The 18,326-nt window shown below is 47.8% G+C and overlaps 1 protein-coding gene across 1 annotated transcript in view; it reads right to left on the bottom strand.

Moving 5' to 3' along the window:
* FANK1 (fibronectin type III and ankyrin repeat domains 1) overlaps positions 1–18,326 on the bottom strand; it is a 102,673-nt gene that overhangs the window by 14,039 nt on the left and 70,308 nt on the right. The window contains exons 2-5 of the mRNA XM_077762968.1: positions 15,262–15,436; positions 9,186–9,310; positions 1,947–2,028; positions 853–927 (exon numbers count right to left, since the gene is read on the bottom strand). Coding sequence (XP_077619094.1) covers positions 853–927; positions 1,947–2,028; positions 9,186–9,310; positions 15,262–15,436 — 457 coding nt within the window. The remainder of the gene's footprint in view (positions 1–852; positions 928–1,946; positions 2,029–9,185; positions 9,311–15,261; positions 15,437–18,326) is intronic.

Genomic DNA, 18,326 nt, shown 5'->3' with positions numbered 1-18,326 from the left:
TGGGGTTTATCACTCATATGAATTATTCATTGAAAACAAACTATACCACAGGAAACACATTGTACTATCATACTATTCTACTGTCACTTTAATGAGTCTTTTAAATAGATTTTCAAATGGCAGCATTTAATAAAATATAGGTCTGTTTTTCAAAATGGCACTTAAGTGGTTAAATATAAATATGATTGAAAAATAAGCTATTCGTATTTATGCTTCTGTGTGGCATAGAGATAATGGGGTGTGTCAGTGAAAATTATATCTTAGCAACCTACCAGGGAAGTCTATTTTCCAGAATCAATTTCCCTTCCCCTTTAATTTTTTTCTAAAGAAATTCAAATTCCAATAACCGGTTTTCCTGGGACAGATAAAAAGTATCACAAAATACAATTAAGTGGCTACCTCTCTACCTCACCATGTGATTTATACATTTTTACATGATTTCCTGCATGTCATAGAGCTTCATGATTAAGACAGCTGAGGGGCGCCTGGGTGGCTCAGTCGGTTGAGCAACTGACCTCGGCTCAGGTCATGATCTCACGGTTCCTTCGTGAGTTCGAGCCCCGCAGTGGACTCTGCTGTCAGCACAGAGCCTGTTTCATATGCTCTGTCTCCATCTCTCTCTCTCCACCCCTCCCCCACTCACTCCATCATACATTCTCGGTCTCTCAAAAATAAACATTAAAAAAAACCAAAAGACAGTGTTTGTTCAGCCCTTACATGGTACAGTTTTGGAAAGAGAGAAGTAAGGCTCCCACACACCCATTCCCTCCCCACCCAGGCTCTGACCGCAGCCTTCCGGGGTGGGGGAGGGAAAGGTTCAACCACTCAGAGATCCGAAAGGAGGAGCCTCACCCGGTGTATCCTTTCTGGGCAGCGACCATCAGGGCGGTAAAGCCAAACTTATTGGGAACATCAACCTTAATATTTCTTGGGGAAAAACACAGAGAAGAGAGATTAACATGCTCGGCGTGGCTCCCTGGAGATTCACAGCTGATGTCACCTGTGGGGTGGCACATGTGGCTACAATGATTCATTTTCCCAAAAATTCCAGTTTCTTTTGGACCATTTTCTGTGGTCTTACACTGCCCTGCCTAATATTTTTAAAGGATTCAAATGCACGAGGAGAGAAAATTGTTGTAATTCCACTTAAACTAAGCCCTCCCTTCCACTCAGAACCATGATGCCGTCAGGTAGAAGACTCTGTGAAGAGTGCCACCCCCTCCTGTGGCAGGGGACCCGGTGTCTTTGGTGCAGGCGCTGCTCTACCACGAGCCTAGACTGGGGGAGACCCGCATCCCCCCCTCAATTCCCATCTCACCCAATGGACAAGAAACGCTGCCCTTGGAGGAAGAAAGCAGAGCTCTTAAATACCAGCTTAGGAGCCTTGGCTTTTTGTGGGACACTTCTCTTCCCCAAATTAAGAGCCCTACTCACAAATGACCTGTCTTCTAACGTACTCCGAATTACTGATATTCAAAAAGAATCTAAGTAACATTGTCCACTTTTCATTAGGAGGTGGCCTCAAATATTCCATCAGTAGCCACTGTATTTCCTACTTCAAGTGTTTTTACCCACCTTTTGAATAAAAAACGGCTGATTTAATGATTGCTCAATTTCATCAGGAATAAGATAAATATGGGCACTTTGGGGTGAAAGGTGCCTAAATGCTATGGCATAGGAGCCAGAGTCTCAAATTATTTCTGGAAAGAAAATAGGACACCCAGACTCCTAATTTTCATCTTCAATTTTCATTTGATATCTACCAAATAGAGGATTTACACGGTGCTTAAAGGTCATCTTTATTAACTATGCTGACTCACACCAGTCATCGGAGATCAATTTTGGAGCAATTTCAAAGGCATGGGAAGTTTGGGGGAAATAAGTGTGTTTGTGCGCTTGCTGGGCATTAAAAAATTTTTTTAATGTTTAAGGCAGATTTCTCTCACCCTCCCTGAAGTATTCGAACCAGCAGTTCTTCGTCATTCACACTGACGGCTCGATGAAAGTGCTCACTACTTATGGGCTCTCCTGAAGAACGAAGACGGAAAGCAGTCATCCAAAAGCAAATGAAAGAAGATTCATCCCGGCTGCATCGCCCCTCCTCCGGCGGCCTTGAGTGGATGCTCTCACGTTCATCCCCAAGAAGGCACTTGACTATTCCGTTAAGTAGATCTTCTGTTTCCTATTGAACTTCTTTTACTGAAAAAGACCTTGTTTCCATAGATTAAGAACATTTAGATTGTCCTAAGGATTTGGGATATTCTCAAGAGTACTACTTTGTGAATGTTGTTTTTATATGTGAAAATAATCCTTTCAGATTTCATAAGACTTAATACATGCCTCTTATGAGCCAGGAAAAGCCCCACTATCGTCACAAAGTGGTTTTGTTTGCCAAAGAGTCACTACGCTACTTGAAGAAACAATTGCTTTGATATAGGGGTGCCTGGGTGGCTGTGTGGGTTAAGCGATCAACTTTTGGGTTTAGCTCAGGTCATGATCTCATTATTCATGAGTTCAAGCCTCACGTGGGACTCAGTGCTAACAGCAGAGCCTGCTTGGGATTCTCTCTCTCTCCCTCTCTCTCTGCCCCTCCCATGCTCCCTTCTCTCTCTCTCTCTCTCAAAAATCAGTTTAAAAAATTAAATAAAACCTTTTCAAAATCTGCTTTAAATTGCTTGATATTTGAAATCCAAAATCTCAGTTCTTCCCAAGAATGTAACATTCAGGTTGACCTGGCTCCCTTCTGGGGGCAGGAAGGGCCCATTCGCAGAGGGGGGCCGCCGTGAGAAAGCCTGATTGGGGGGAGAGCCTGCCAAGTGGAGAAGAGTGAGGAGGAGGATTCTGCACAATACCCAAGGCACAACGGGAAGTGGGGCAGAAGGGAGGGCGTCCCTCTGTGCCGGAGACCAGTAACTCCCTCAAAGGGGAGAACAGGGCTGGAGTTTAGAAATCAGCAGAGAGGGAGAAAGAAGAACCAAGTGAGGGAAGCCCATCTTTCAAGGCATTTATTCCACGATTTGACTTGCTTCAGATAGACGTCCTACCTGTGTGAACGCTTACGCTTAAATGAGACCCAAGGGGAGCACTCAGAACAGCACCTGGCACATGGTTAGTAGCCAACACAGGTCTGTGGTTGAGGTGGTGGTAATGGTCATGGCAGCTGCCCGTAGGCGGCACGGCCCCACCCTGCTCTTCCGCCTATGCCCAACCCCCCACCACTTAGCACCCGACCCAGATGGGCACCGAGTGTATAATCCCCAGTTCCGGGCAGCTCAAAGGTCTCATCCGTTCATTCGACAAGTGTGTATTGAGTAACTCACACGCCCAGTCTTGACCCTGAGGGTCCCAGATTGAACAGGACAAGCATGTTCCTCTCCTTTGTCACCTACATGGGAGCATCAGCTTCCAACCTATTAGTATCCTAAACCCTAAAAGAAAACACCCGCCTCCTGAACTGCACCCCAAACTGCTTCTTGGGGCCCACCCGCTACGTCACCGCCCTCTTGCAGTATCATCTCCAGAGGAGCCCTGGACATCACTGCCAGGTGGGCAGTAAACTCCCTGCCCCTGCTCCTTAGGTAGAAAATCTCTCTGGGACGTCAGATCCTCCTGGGCACTGGAGCCACTTTTCTACTGGTTTCCTTGGAGGATTTTAGCTGGGAAATTACACCCTGGGAAACCGGGGGACAGAAGAATGTAGGGATCACTATCAGAATGACCTTCTAGCTGATACCCTTTCTTCTGGTAAAAATAAAGTTAAGCCAAGTTAAAACCATTTTGAAATAACAATTTTGTCTGCTAGAGCTTGCCAATCTCCTAAAGGTTTTTTGTTTTTTTTTTTTTAGCCACATTGTACTTCCTTTTCATCATTCCACACATAGTTTTAGACCCAAAGCTTCAAATAAAAGGATCAGGATAAACTGTCAAAGGACACTGCCCACCTCCGTCTAAGGAAGAGCATAGCTAGCCTGGGGGGGGTCCTCCTGGGGGCCAGGGAAGGGGGCAGGGTTTTGTACACCCTCCCCACGCCCCCAGAGGTCATTCGGTATAGCCTGGAGACATTTTGTTGTTGTCATATCTGTTGGGTAGAGGCCAGGAATGGCGATAAACATCCTACAGTGCACAGGGCGAGAACTATCCAGCCCCCAGATGTCAGCAGTGCCAAGGTTGAGAAACTCTGGGCTAGATGAATGAACTCTGGGCGAATATGAACTTAAAATGATCTATGAGATGACCCAACCATACTTAAGTAGACAAACCCATGGAAAGTCCCTTCCTTCTTCAGATAGGAGGGGAAGAGCAGAATGGCGGTGTTATGTCTGTTATCTCGCCAAACATCTCCCCCTCCTGTGACTCTCAAACTTCAATTCCCACCGAAAATACAAAAACAAGTAATTTGCATAGAATCATCCAGAAGAACACAGGAAGCTCACCCTATTCCTGCTAAATTTTTAAATATGGCATCCTAACTCAAATCCTACGGATTAAGCTCTATCTAGGACTTTACAGAAAGCTTTCTAGATTCTTCTTCAGCACACAAAACTGAGAGCCAGGAAGGCTGAGTGAGTTGTGCAAGGTCCAGCAGGTAGGAGTGGGCAACATCAGAGCTCAAAACGAGTCTTTTCATAAGGCCACGCTCCTTCCTTGGGTAGGAGGTAGCAGGCCAGTTCATCACATACTTCCAATCATATTAAATGTTGAATATAAGCAGGCTTCTTAAGTAAACAAATACAATCCCCCCCACACACACACAAAGTGTTCAATGAAAGGGAATGCTAAAGACCAAAAAGCTTCAGGAAAGCACTAACATCTTGAGACTTTAAAGAAAGTTCTAAAAGCACTTGCAGTATCTCAGTGTATTTCTGTACCAACCACCTCCAATCCATACGGTCCATCTTACGTGACCTGTACGGCTGTTTCGGGGGGTGGAGGGCACATCCTGGTGCATCCTACCCAGGAAGCCCTGCATCATGCAAATATTGGGAAATGAAAGCAGCTCATTTGGGGGCTTAGAAGCTTGAGTACTTTGCGTAGCAAAGACTGGGGTATTATGAGAGCAGGACATAATTTGAATGAACGTATTATATAGCCCGGCTTCTGCAAGAGGTACCCAGTGCCCTCGTAACTTTATCTGAAACAAAAGGGCATCTCACAGAAGAGAGGGAACATAGCATATTGTTAACCCTTCCTCGCTTGCTGAGTTTTGGCAAAAGGAAGCAAGAACTATCATTCTGGACATAAACGCTCTTTCTCAGCATTAACTCATTAACCCATCTCAGAAAACTGCTTGGAAGGTAAAGAGGAGCTGCGGCTTCACACCAGGCGTGGATCAACCAGGGAAGGGCACAGTCCCGGTTTCTGGGACTTTGACAGAGAAACAGAAATGAAAAGACTCCTGTCTGCAATGCACAGCAGCTCGCTCTCTCTCCCCCTGCCGACAGGAGACACACTGAAAAGAGAGGAAATTCCAGGGTGAGCCAAACATTCCACTCCTCCTACCCTGGAATCCTTTAAGACATTGTGGGCCTGGCCCAAGGGACTGCCGTCGGTTAAGTGCAACTGAATACAAAGATGGCAGGCTTGGCCTCTGTGGGTTTGCTTAGCTGATGTTTCCCCTGAGTGCTGCAATGACAAGCACAGAACGGATGCTGCCTGTGGGGAGGATGCCGGGGAGCACTGGCCCGCGCTGCGTGGAGCTCCTCAGGCGGGACCGCGTCAGGGGACACCCGGAGGAAGGACAGAAAGCCAGCGCCCGGGTCTGTAAAAGGGTCATCGGGCCACACGTGTGCCAGAAGATATTATAATGGGGGAACCCCTTTCTTGGTGGGATTTAAGTCTCTCTTAGAAGCAGTGAATAAGTGATGAGCTCATTGGAGGAGATCTTTGCCAATTAAAAAGCAGCAGCTGTTTTTCTCTTTTTAAGGGCCCGACTGATTAAAATCGCATGTCTCATTTAAGCAAGAGTCTCGTGTACTTTACCTGGAATTTAAAAAAAAAAAAAAAAAAGCTGAGCATCCTTTATTCAAACAATGTACGTGCTTTTGCAAGTCATTAAAACACTTTCAAACTAAATGCAAATGATCAACTGCAGAAGCATTTTCACTTGTTTTGGAGAATATTCGCAGTTTTAATTCTTTGGTTAGCATGATCTCCCCTCCTTGAGGGGGTCTGCTGTGGGCATTAGAAATATAATAACAGCATAAGGGGCCACAGGCAGAAGAGGGTACCCTGCCTGACCTTTGTGCCCCGACAGAGCCCCGAGGCTGCGTGTGGGCCGCGGCACCACACAAGGACCTACCAGCGAAAGGCTCAGGAAGCCCCAGTACACCGGTCATCACCAGGAGCCACATCTCCATCGCTCCCCGGTCCCCGCAGGACGTCTGGTCTCATGACCCATGGAAGCCAGGTACCGCAGTGACGGGTGCCCAGGACAGGGGACCAGCTCTCCGCGGCCGCCTCCCGGAAGCCGGCTCAGCAAGAAGGTGGCTCCATCCTCACCAGCTGATGGAAAGTGACTATGGCCTCTGCCCCTCCTAAAGGGCTCTGAGTGGTACGCGAACACCCGTCAACTCTGGCCAGAAGGTCCACAAGCCCCTGCCCTGGCTCCCATGTGCCAGTGGCACCTGAGGCTCACATGCGTCCTGCATCCTGTCCAGCCTCACCCTGCAGGGTCACGTGCAGTCTCCCCAGCCAGCGGGAAACAAGCCCGTCTCCCAAGAGACAGGAGTGCGCACTGAGAAAAGTAGTGTTTCTCCTCATCCTAATTCTGCCTCTAGGCCTTTCCATCCACTATCCACCCACCCATTTGTGGACTTCTACATGATAGATGAGAGTTCTAACATGCTAGATGGTCTTTTTTAAATTTTTTTTTAACTTTTTTATTTTTTATTAAGAGACAGAGATGGAGCATGAGCACGGGAGGGGCAGTGGGGGAGATGCAAAATCTGAAGGAGGCTCCAGGCTCTGAGCTGTCAGCACAGAGCCCAATGGGGGGCTCAAACTCACAAACCGGGAGATCATGAGCTGAGCCAAAGTTGGATGCTTAAGGAACTGAGCCACCCAGGTGCCCCATAGATGGGCTGTTACATGCTAGATAGATTTCTGCTTACTAGATGGGTGTATAGGACTTCTAACATGCTAGATGGGCTTCTACATGCTAGATGACTGTCCTGTCACATTCTCCTTTCAAAAGCACACAAGTCGGTAGGAGACCAAGAAGACGAAAAATACACAAAATAAGACGCAGAGTTATCAGAAGTGGTGAGACGAAGCTGTGTGCCAAGGGAGGCACATAAGCACGTGGCAGCCGGGGGGGCACCAGGCACCTCCCTGGCTCTCCCAGGGAGTGGGCTCAGCAGGCAGAGGGGCGGGGGGGGTGCTGGGAACGGGGGCTCCAAGGTGGGAACGCTCCAGAGACGAGGGGCAAAGGCAGTGGGGTTTGGGGATGACCTGTGGGTGGCTGGGGAGAGAAGACAGCGGGGACCGTCCTGGCCCAGCGTCCCCTGCAGAGACTCTGTTCAAGCAGTAGGCTCCCTTTGCTAACCTTCCTCCGGCCCCTGCTCCCCTTCTCCGCACCTGCCCTCAACACAGAAGAGCCCACGCTCTGTCGCTCTGCCTTCTTTCCCCCCTAAAATCTCCAGGAGCTCCCTACCCTCCAAATGAAGAAAAGGCTTTCATGGCCACCACGTCAGGGACAAGCCCTCTTCCCTGACCTACGTCTCTGTAACTGACCATTTCCCTTCCAAAGTCTCCTCTGAAATTATGTGTCTTCACGGCGAGCCGAGCGCCTTGGGGGATGTACATGACTCACAGCTGTCCCTAAACTCTCAGTTCGCCAAGCTGACACCCGACTCCCCGGCACCTTGTTTGCAAGTGAAGATCTTAGAGGCTACCTCAAGGTCATCTTTAATTCACACAAAAACTTCCACAAATAAACGCACAAAGGGGCACAACTGAAAGCCACAGGAGGAAAAAATGGTGTGTGTGTGTGTGTGTGTGTGTGTGTGTGTGTGTACACACACATGCATGCCAAATATGATATTCACCAAAACTTTAAAGTAACTTTTACTAGGGGCACATAGAAGGGTCAGTCAGTTAAGCATCTGACTCTTGATTTCAGCTTAGGTCATGACCTCGCAGTTCGTGAGTTCAAGCCCCACAGCAGGCTCTGTGCTGACAGCATGGAGCCGGCTTGGGATTCTCTCTCTGCCCCTCCCCTGCTCATGCTCGCGCTTGCTCGCACACAGGCTCTCTCTCCCTTTCTAATAAATTTGAGCAACTCAAAAAAGATGTGTGTGTGTTTTCAGTGAGCAGGCCATGAAGAACTTTTCTGACCATTTTAATCTCTACCACACTCTGGATACACACATTTTTAAAACATTTTCAAGTCTCAATCACAGAGGGGCGCCTGGGTGATTCAGTCGGTTAATCATCCGACTCTTGACTCCAGCTCAGGTCATGATTTCATGGTTTGTGAGTTCAAGCCCTGTGTGGGGCTCTGCACTAACAGCATGGAGCCTGCCTGAGATTCTCTCTCTCCCTCTCACTGTTTCCCTACCCTACTTGCTATCTCTCAAAATAAACTAATAATAATAATAATAAACTAATTAATAATAAAAAAGATTAGCGATCACAGAAAATATCTGCACCCTCAAATGTGACCCGGAGGAAGGACACACCGGTAAGAGGCAGCATGACCAGCCTCTCACCCCATCCGTGTGGAAGCCACATTGTTCAGTTTTCCTCACGGCATCCCCAGAAATCAGATTTGTGTGTGAGACGTATAACTGAAACTGTCCAAAAGGGTCACACCACTTTGTAGACATCAGAACACCAGGAGACACCAGAACAGGCGGCCTGTATCTCAGCCCACACCCCTGCAGCCCATTTCCCAAGAAAGGGGACCCCATCCTTGTGTACTGAGTGTGCATTCACAGGGTGGTGCTGGCCCCAGAATGGCTCTCCCCATCTGTTAGAGCACACATAGACGTCCCCCCCACGCTGTGGTCAGACCCGGCCCATAAACAAGGTCATCATGGTGTTTAAAAGCGGAATGGTTTCCACTTCCAGGAAGGCCAGGCAACAGGCAGGATCTTTTGACCCCTCCATTGCTTGTTGAAGCAATCAATCAATCAATCAATGAAGGCTGCTGTTCAGATAAACGCGTTTAGTGTGTGTATACTCACTGGTTGTAGATACCGAGACCACTGGGCTATACTCATACTCTCCAGAGGGGCTGGTGACCTTCAGTCGAAATCTGTACAGGGTTCGTGGTTCCAGACCTTCCACAACATGCTTCGTTGCATATCCCCTGGATGAGAGGAGATACGGGGGACGATGACACCAGGTAATCGAATCGGCAAGCTCTGAGAGCTACTAAAAGAGCAGGTGGACGCGCTTTGTGAATGCGGTCTGCTTCCTCTAGGACCCCATCTTGGTTGCGGTCAGTCTCCCTCAACAGACTGTGAGGGCCCTGAGTGCAAAGGACAAGTCACGTGTTCATCCTTCCCCACCCTGCCCAAATCGTGGAATCGGGAGCAAATGCAGGATTTTTTGCTTTAAACAAAACTACTAAGTTTGGGGGTGGTTTGTTACACAGCAAGGGATAACCAACACACATCAACAAAGAAGAAACAAAGACAATGAAGAAATGGTACCAACAGCATTAAGAAAAAAACATTTGGGGGCGCCTGGGTGGCTCAGTCGGTGGAGCATCTGACTTCAGCTCAGGTCATGATCTTGCAGTTCATGGGTTCGAGCCCCGCATCGGGCTCTGTGCTGACAGCTCAGAGCCTGGAGTCTGCTTCAGATTCTGTGCCTCCCTTGCTCTCTGTCCCGCCCCCTTGTACTCTCTGTCTCAAAAATAAACATTTAAAAAACATTTTTTAAAGAAAAAACATTTGAATTAAACCAAGAAAACAGAAGGGTTAAACGTTGATATAAATATATTTACCATAAAAGTGAAAGCTCTAAAACCAAGATAAATATTCAGAAAAACTGCATGGTCCAAAAAAAATCATTATTGTCACCATCTAAAATCTATCAGGCTGGCACACGGTCTCAAGACTGAGTGGATTTTATCATTAGGTGAGCACACATCCAGATCTATAGATATGTGAATCATAGAAAATAAACCCTGATTTTCGGCATCTGAAAAGACCCTTAGGGGCTCAAATTGAATATACTATCCAAGATTCAGTGGAATTCAATGTCAAGGGTCAAAGACTTAGCATAGTTTTAGACCAAAACAAAACCAGAAGTGCCCCCAGTAAAATCCAATGTTGCTAAATGGCATAAGGTCACCCTGAAGCGAACAGCTCCCTCATAACCCCTGGAAAGAGAAATTACACAACTGTTCTGAAAGCAGACATTACTGAGCACATTAATGGAAGGCTAGAAGCTCTCACTTTAATCGACAGGACGCCAAGCAGGGTCCCCGACACACACAGTGGCCGGGGCCACCGTTGCTGGTTGTGGTTCTTCACAAGGATCGCAGCCCAGCCGTGGGATGACTGACTAACAGAGGCTGTGGGAGAAGCACAGCTTCCCACGGCCCCAGCACGGTACCTAAACAAACAAAACAATCTAGAAGAAAGCATAACACACGCCCGTATTTTTGTTATCAGTCAATAAGCAAATATTTGATGCAGCAGCTGAGCAAACATGGAACAGAAGGAACCAGATACCAAGGGCGCCTGGGCGGCTCGGTCGGTTAAACGTCCGACTCTTGATTTCGGCTCAGGTCATGATCTCAGTTTGTGGGTTCAAGCCCTGCGTTGGGCTCTGCACGGAGCCTGGAGCTCACTTGGGATTCTCTCTCCACCTCCCCTACTCATGCTGTCTCTTTCTCCGTCAAAATAAATAAATTTGGAAGGGAGGAAGGGAGGAGGAGAGAAAGCAAGAGAGAGAGAGAGAAAGCAAGAAAGGGGGAGAAAGAGAAAGAAAGAGAAAGAAAAGACTAAACACCTAAGGACTCCGTTGCCAGACTTGCCATTTCTCTCTATGCACCTGTCACTCCACCCCCCCAGTTCCAATCCAGCCTCCTGCTGGGGACTCTGAAGTTCACTTCCATAGCCCTGACTCTCCCCCAGCCCAGTGCTCCCCAGCTGCTCCTCGACGTCTCCCCTGCACCTCCAGCCGGTGTCCCAACTGAGCTCTGCTCCTCCCCAGGCTTCCCATCTTTGTTACTCGGGTCGTTCGGGCCCACACCCTCGGTGCCACCAGCAGAAGACAAGGATTATTGTCCCCAAGTATTTGAAGCCTTCCCAAGGGTTCTGTACCTCTGTCCTGTTGACCTCAGATGCCGCCACAGGATTGGATTTGGTTTGAGCAACGAAGTAGAAGCGGGACTGAAATGTGTCATTCTGGATGGAAGCTTCAAGAAAGCATGCCCTGCCCTCTGCCCACCGCCACAGTGACTGGCAACACGCAGGCAGAGGCTGCTCCGTCAGCCCAGGTGGATGTGGAAGACAGACACCGTGGAAGGGAGCCATGGGCAACCCAATGGAGATTCCGCGCGGGGACAGAAACCTTTGTCCTAAAGTGTGGAGGTTCTGAGGTTTAATGCCACAGGGCTCTCCTGTCCGGGAGGTGCAGATACAGGTCTAGCCTCTTTGAAGCTCCTCCTTCCCTCACATGTTGTATCTGAGCCACGAGCAGTCTTCAAGTCTGTCTTCAAAACCGTCCTAAATTCAACTACTCCTCACACTCTGTTCTGTCATCTCCCACCTCAATTATTTGCAAAAGCACCTGCCTTCCTGAAGGCTGTTCTCCCCTCAGCAGCCAGAGTGATGGTCAGAAAGCACCTGCCAGGCTGTGCCCTCTTCACATCAGTGGTCTCCACTGGCTTTCCCATCTCCTGGGGTAAAAGCCACGGCTCTGTCCAGCCCACAGAGCCTGGTGACTACCTCCCATCATCTCGCCAACCTCGTGCCGTGTGGCCCTTCTCCTCACTCGCTCCGCTCCTCAGTGCTCCTGGAACATACCAGGCACAGGTCCATCTCACTTGCTATTTCTTTTGCCTGGAGTGTTCTTTCAGATCCTCACAAGGCTCCAGAGATCCGTCCCCTCTTTACCCAGATGTTACCATCACAGGGAATCCTTCACCTCTGCTCCAAACCCCCAACTTTTCCTATGCTTTTTCTCCTTGCACTTATCACCATCTGACTGACTCTGTATTTTCACTTATGTCTCTTACTGTTTTTCTCATCGTGAGGGACGAAATTGCGTCTGTTCGTTCAGTGTGCATCCCCAGCATCCAGAATGGTGTCTGGCACACAGGAGATACTCATTAATACATGCTGATTAAATGAATGAAATGCATGGTCATTGTGAATGAATGGTTCATAAACGAAATGCACAGGTATCATAGGAATGTAGAGGGGTCGGCATATTCAAAGGACAGTAAACCGCGCTCACGGACGACTCATGCTCAGAAACAAGAGACAACAAGAAAAACAGGTTGGCGGAGAACTGTGAGGGCATCCCACGCTCGTCTGAAGAGCTTAACCTTCCAGAAATGGGGACTCGCAGAAGGGAATTTGTAAAAAGGAAGATTAACAAGAAAGTTACCGAAGCAAGACAGAAGGGAAGGACAGAGGCCCGAAAAGGGGCAGGAGGCCAATCCCGTCAGCAAGTGCGCTAGACGGTCCTAGGACCTGGAGAGACGGCCAGGAATGATCTAGAAGATGGAGCTGGCATCCTCGTCGGGGGAAAAGCCACAGTGTCACCAAGGGAAGCAAAGGAGGCGTTTGCAAACGGAAAACTCACAAAACTGGGTACCTGGCTGTGAGGACAGCTCAAGCCAAAGAGAACACCAGGACCAGTGGCCGTGAACGGGAACAGAAACCGACAAGTCAGAAAGAAGTTCTTAAATCCATCATTCCAAGGTCAGATATTCTACACCGCGTTTTCAAAGTACGGCATTGCCAGGCTTAAGGATACCTAGAGAAAGTATAATGAAGCAGACGAGATCACGATTAACACAGTCTAAGTCTGCCACCTAGTGTCAAGCTTTCACATCAATTCTCCGAGGGAAGGCAAGCATTTCAGGCGGCTCTTGGGGGTGGCGGGTGGAAGACCTCGCTGTGCACTCCGCGATGTCAGGACCTCGGCCAGGTGAATCCCGCAGCCAGACAGCCCTCTGGGGAACAGACATCTCCGCCTAGAGGCCAGGGTGCATGGCTGCAGTCTCTCCAGGCGAGGTTCGCTACCTGGCCACCCCGCAAAGGAGACAGACAAGTGGAGGCACGTGCAGTAGAGCCCCACCTAAGGTGCCCAAGTGCAAGTGCAGCCAGCGTGTGTGAGGGAAATGGGGGAGGGGGGGTAATCAGGTCTTTTCCCTTCTCCTTACAAATAACTTCTAATATCAGAATTCATGCTTTTAGGGTTGCCTGGGTGGCTCAGTCGGTTAAGCTAACTTCAGCTCAGGTCATGATCTCATGGTTGAGGAGTTAGAACCCCGCGTCGGGCACGGTGCTGGCAGCTCAGAGCCTGGAGCCTGCTTTGGATTCTGTGTCTCCCTCTCTCTCTGCCCCTCCCCCACTCGCACTCTGTATGTATCTCTCTCAAAAATAAACAAACATTAAAAAAGAATTCATGCTTTTAGATGGAAACTACCTAATAGAGAAGAACATACAACATGACATAATTCGAATAACATTTTCAAGTAGTCAGGCAAGGAATTATTTTCAGATTAACTGCATTTCAGATAAATGTGTTTAGGGTTTGTTCTGGGGGATTTTTTTGGTTGGTTCTGGTGGGGGAGGCTTTGTTTTATTTTTGTTTTTGTTTTAGATACAAAGAATTATTCATTAAATCTCAGGGCCACCATCCCTCAGGGAACAGTGGAAGGCTCTGTGAATACCCTCACACGATCACAATGCCCACAATGCCACCTCGAGGAAAGGCTAGCGACACGCTGGAGCAATTCTGTCCCTCGACCAGGCCCATGCCAGCATCCGGGCTGTGAGCCAGCACTGCGGTTTCCCATAACGTTAGAACCGGGGGAAATGGGCAGAAACGGGCAAAAGCTTCACAAGATCTTTCTGTATTATTGCTTACAACCAGATACGAGATCTACAATGATCTCAAAATTAATTTCAGTTCAGACCTTATTTGTATCTCATGTTTGGTATACCTAAAACAGTCATTTTGCAAATGGCAAAGCTGTCAAAGGGAAGAAGTAAGAGTTGAAATACAGAGTAAGAAAAAAAGAACTTCTTGATTGCCCCGAGTGATGCTCATTTATTAATTCATGTGACAAATGCTTAGCGTGCCCACTGTGTGTCAAGGCTCCAGTGCCTGGAAGCTGGGGACAGGGGATTAGGCAGACAGAAGTCTTTCCAGCCTCTTGTGCAGTTTCAATGCTGGTGGGGAGACGAAGTGGACATGCCAGTGGGACAAAGGCAGCAAAGCCAAATGTCATGAGACACAGGAGCGAACGTCCTGACAGAGGGGATGCCTGGGTGAGAGAAGCGCCACTTCGGATGACCTTGGTGGAAGGGACATTTGACCTGATGTTTGCGTGGGGTGAAGAAATCAGCTGTACGAAAACAGAAGGAAACGCCTTCAAAGAAAGGTTAACGAGCAAGGCCCTGACCTGGGAACGAACATGGCCTGGAAAGAGCTAGCAAAGCACAGCTGTGGGACCGGAGGTCCTAAGACATTCCAGGGTAGACCTGGGGGCCCAGCCCCCATCTCCAAACACAACGGCCTGACGGAACCTCCCCTAATCTCAGATTCTCTTGATTCTGTCTCCACATTTCAGAGGTTTAAAATATACCATTAGAATATTACACAAGCTGAAGAAGCTCTCAAAGGTATAGGAGGTTTAATTTCAAAGTTACTGTTAATGCAGATCTTCCAAAAATTGTAATTCACAAAAAAGTGTGTATGCAGATAGTGCTGATTCATTCTTTTCTTTCATTTCAAAACAAGTCCTTTTAAAATAGGAGTAGAATCAAACCTGTCCTTTTTTTAAAATTAACTTTTATTTTTTCCTTGAGAGAGTGAGCACGCGCAAGCAGGGGAGGGGCAGAGAGAGGGAGACAAAGGATCCAAAACAGACTCTGTGCTGACAGCAGAGAACCCGACACGGGGCTTGAACTCACGAACCGTGAGATCATGACCTGAGCTGAAGTCAGACGCCTAGCCAACGGAGCCACCCAGGCTCCAAATGAGGCCTTTTAGAAAAATGACAGAAACCATTCCAGCACATCAGGAAATCACGGCAAATGTTAAGCAATTCAACACTGCACCTACGTATAAATGATACCGTAAGTGTGCATTTTGGGGTCTTCTTCCTCAATCGAGAACCTGAACCACTGCTCTTGAGGTCCCTGCCGTTTTGCTTTGTTTTCCGGATCCCAGTATAATTCGATGCTGTGATGAGTCACTCTGCCCACAACAGGTGGGTGAGGCTTTGAGGAAGTGATTTCTAAAAAAAGAAGGATACAGAATTTCAGGACTCCATTTCTGGGAGGACCAGAGATCCGTTGAGTGCAGTATAGCCACTCAGAGATCAGACTGTTTTCCTACGCATCAGGCACATGTGTAAGGAACCCTCCCACACCCCGAACCGCTCCGCACCCCCCGACCCTTCCGCCACTGCTTGAAGAACATCTGAAAAACAAGTGAAAAAATTCAGGTGATGTCAGTGAGCTGCCCCACACTTGAACGAGTAGATCGCACCATACCCATCAACACCATATTTCATTTATGGACCTTTCCAAAATGATGGTTAACATCCCAGACTAGTTAGGTTGCTTTTAAGCTAATGAAACTCCATATGCTGCTATAATCCTTCAGTGAAACGGCTGGTAAACAGAGCCGACAGAAAAATATACCTGGTCCAAATATATGTACACAGATGGCAAAGGGCTGGGATCTATTCTGTACAAACAGCTCTTACAGACTAATCAAGGGGGAAACCCACTGGCTAAGAACTAACCAGGTAAAAGATGAGCAGTGCACAAAAAATGTCAAAGACAAACAGCATCATGTCCAAACAGACATTCATATTCCCTACCGGCCACAGAAATTGAGGACAATGGTGTATAACTTTGTATTGAGTCAGACACCCAAGAAGCGATATCAAAACCACTGGAGGTGATGGTGCAGGGAGGGGACACTCTCATACACTGGTGGTCAGGAAATATGAATTCCAGTCTTTTTAGGAAGCAATATGGCAGCATGTATTAAAACTTAAAAGCTATATAAGGCTTCTCTCCAGCCATCCCATGCCTGTAGAAATCAGAGCACAGAGGGATACCTATTCAAGGACAAAAAGTGCTACATACAGCTGTCAGCAATTTATGGTGGGGGAGGAGGGAGGGAGGGAGAGGAGCCATTAGTAAGGGAACAGTCAAATAAACGACGTGCATGTCCACAGCGTGGAACGTTACGTGGCCTTTACAAAAGGAGTTAGTTCTATGCTAGATGACTTGAAAGGATTTCCAGAAGGTATTACTGAACGAGAAGTCAAGGGCAGAGAAAACTACAGACTATCCCCTCACTAAGAAAGCGGACAAGGGGCTCAGCACCTACCAGGCTGGTCAGCGTTCGCTCGTTGTGTTTCATGTTAGTTTCACGCACTCAGGGAGATCTTCAAGTTCTCTGAGGGTAGGGTCCACGTCTTACACTTCTAAAACCTCTCCCTATCCTCCAGGACCTTTCCGGCCTCAAAAGTATCACTGATTTAGTACACTTGTTATTCAGTAAGAAAGGGTCTTGTGCTTCCCTTAAGCGGGGCCTCAGGTGGCTGAGCCCCTCCGCAGCCCCGGGGTGTCTCCTGCAGCGTGGCCCTCCTTGAGGAAGGCACGGCTGCCCTGGTCCAGGCCAGGACGACAACCACCACTGTCCCTTACTCCCCCGAGATACACTAGGGGGCCGCCTGCAAGCTCAGTTTTCTCAGCTTCATTTTCCTAATATTTATCCAAAGCATGGCATGGTGGGATTGGATCAACCTGGCTTCAAATTCATGCTCTGAAACGGTCAAATATACCCAATGTGTTCTGTGATAACTAAATAACATAGTAAGTAGCTAAACAGGGGTGCCTGGGGGGCTCAGTCAGTTAAGCGTCCAACTTTGGCTCAGGTCATGATCTCACGGTTCGGGAGTTCGAACCCCACATCGGGCTCGCTGGTGTCAGTGCAGAGCCCACTTCAGAGCCTCTGTTCCCCCTCCCTCTTCCCCTCCCCCATTTGCTCTCTCTCAAAAATAGACATTTTTTAAAAGGGAAACGGCTACATAAATTACGGTGTACTTCATACAATGAAATCCTACACAGCACCTAAAAGGAGCTAATTCTACATGTGACACACATAAATCTCAGTGAGTGGAAAACACACATTTAAAGGATATATACTACATTCTACCGCTTAGGTAAGTGTTTAGAACACAACACTAGATATTATTTATGAATACACACATATGCATGAGAGTTAAATACATGGATGAGAAGAAAGCATACCACCCGGGTAGAGTTATCTCTAAGCTGGGAAAGGGACAGAGATGTAATGGGGAGGGACACTTACCTCTCTATTTGTGGGGTTTCAGTTCTTTAAGAATTTAAGACACATTTGGCAAAAACTTGCATTTTAAACCAGTATGGCATATGGGAGTGTACAATTTTCAATGAGCTGGGAATGTTTCAAATATTAAGAATTATAAAAACGGTAAACCATAATCTTACAGGGTTCTTGGTTTTCTTAGAGAAACCTATTTCAGTGTCCTACATGCTGGCTAATATTTGGGTGGAAAGGAGCACATATGCATCCTCCACCTCCCAGCCACCAGCCCTTTGGTAATAGGATCTCATTTAATCCCAGCAATGCCACCTGGCATATCCTGAAGACTCACACCTGATATTAAGACACCACTGTTGAGCAACTCTTTTTTTTCTTTCCAGAACCCTCTAAAACCATCCAAAGACCAGGACTGATAGACTGGTATAGAGAACCCTCAACATAAGTAGAAGCCAAATAATACTTCTACTCCAAAGGTGCTTGGCTTAGAATCCCAGTAAACATCAAGATAGGCAAGGAACTAAATTAATGCCAGAGTTTGAAACGGAAAACTCAAATGGCTCACCATGAATTGTGATAGGAAGAATAAAAAGATAATAATCCCAGTTATGCCAGCATTTCTCACACCTTGCTCTTACGAATCAATGACACAGGCAAATAACCAGAGACCTCTGTCTGTGAGCTTAGTGCTGGCCTCAGATGGTCAGACCTCTATCCCTGAACTTGGCCCCAGTGCCGCCAGACCTGGTAACAGGCCCCCATCCAGCTGCAGCCTCAGCATGGGCAGGACCCTCCCCCCT

Source organism: Crocuta crocuta, unplaced genomic scaffold, assembly GCF_008692635.1.
Source record: "Crocuta crocuta isolate KB4526 unplaced genomic scaffold, BGI_CrCroc_1.0 scaffold466, whole genome shotgun sequence".
NCBI lineage: Eukaryota > Metazoa > Chordata > Mammalia > Carnivora > Hyaenidae > Crocuta > Crocuta crocuta.
This window is presented reverse-complemented; position numbering and strand designations above follow the sequence as displayed.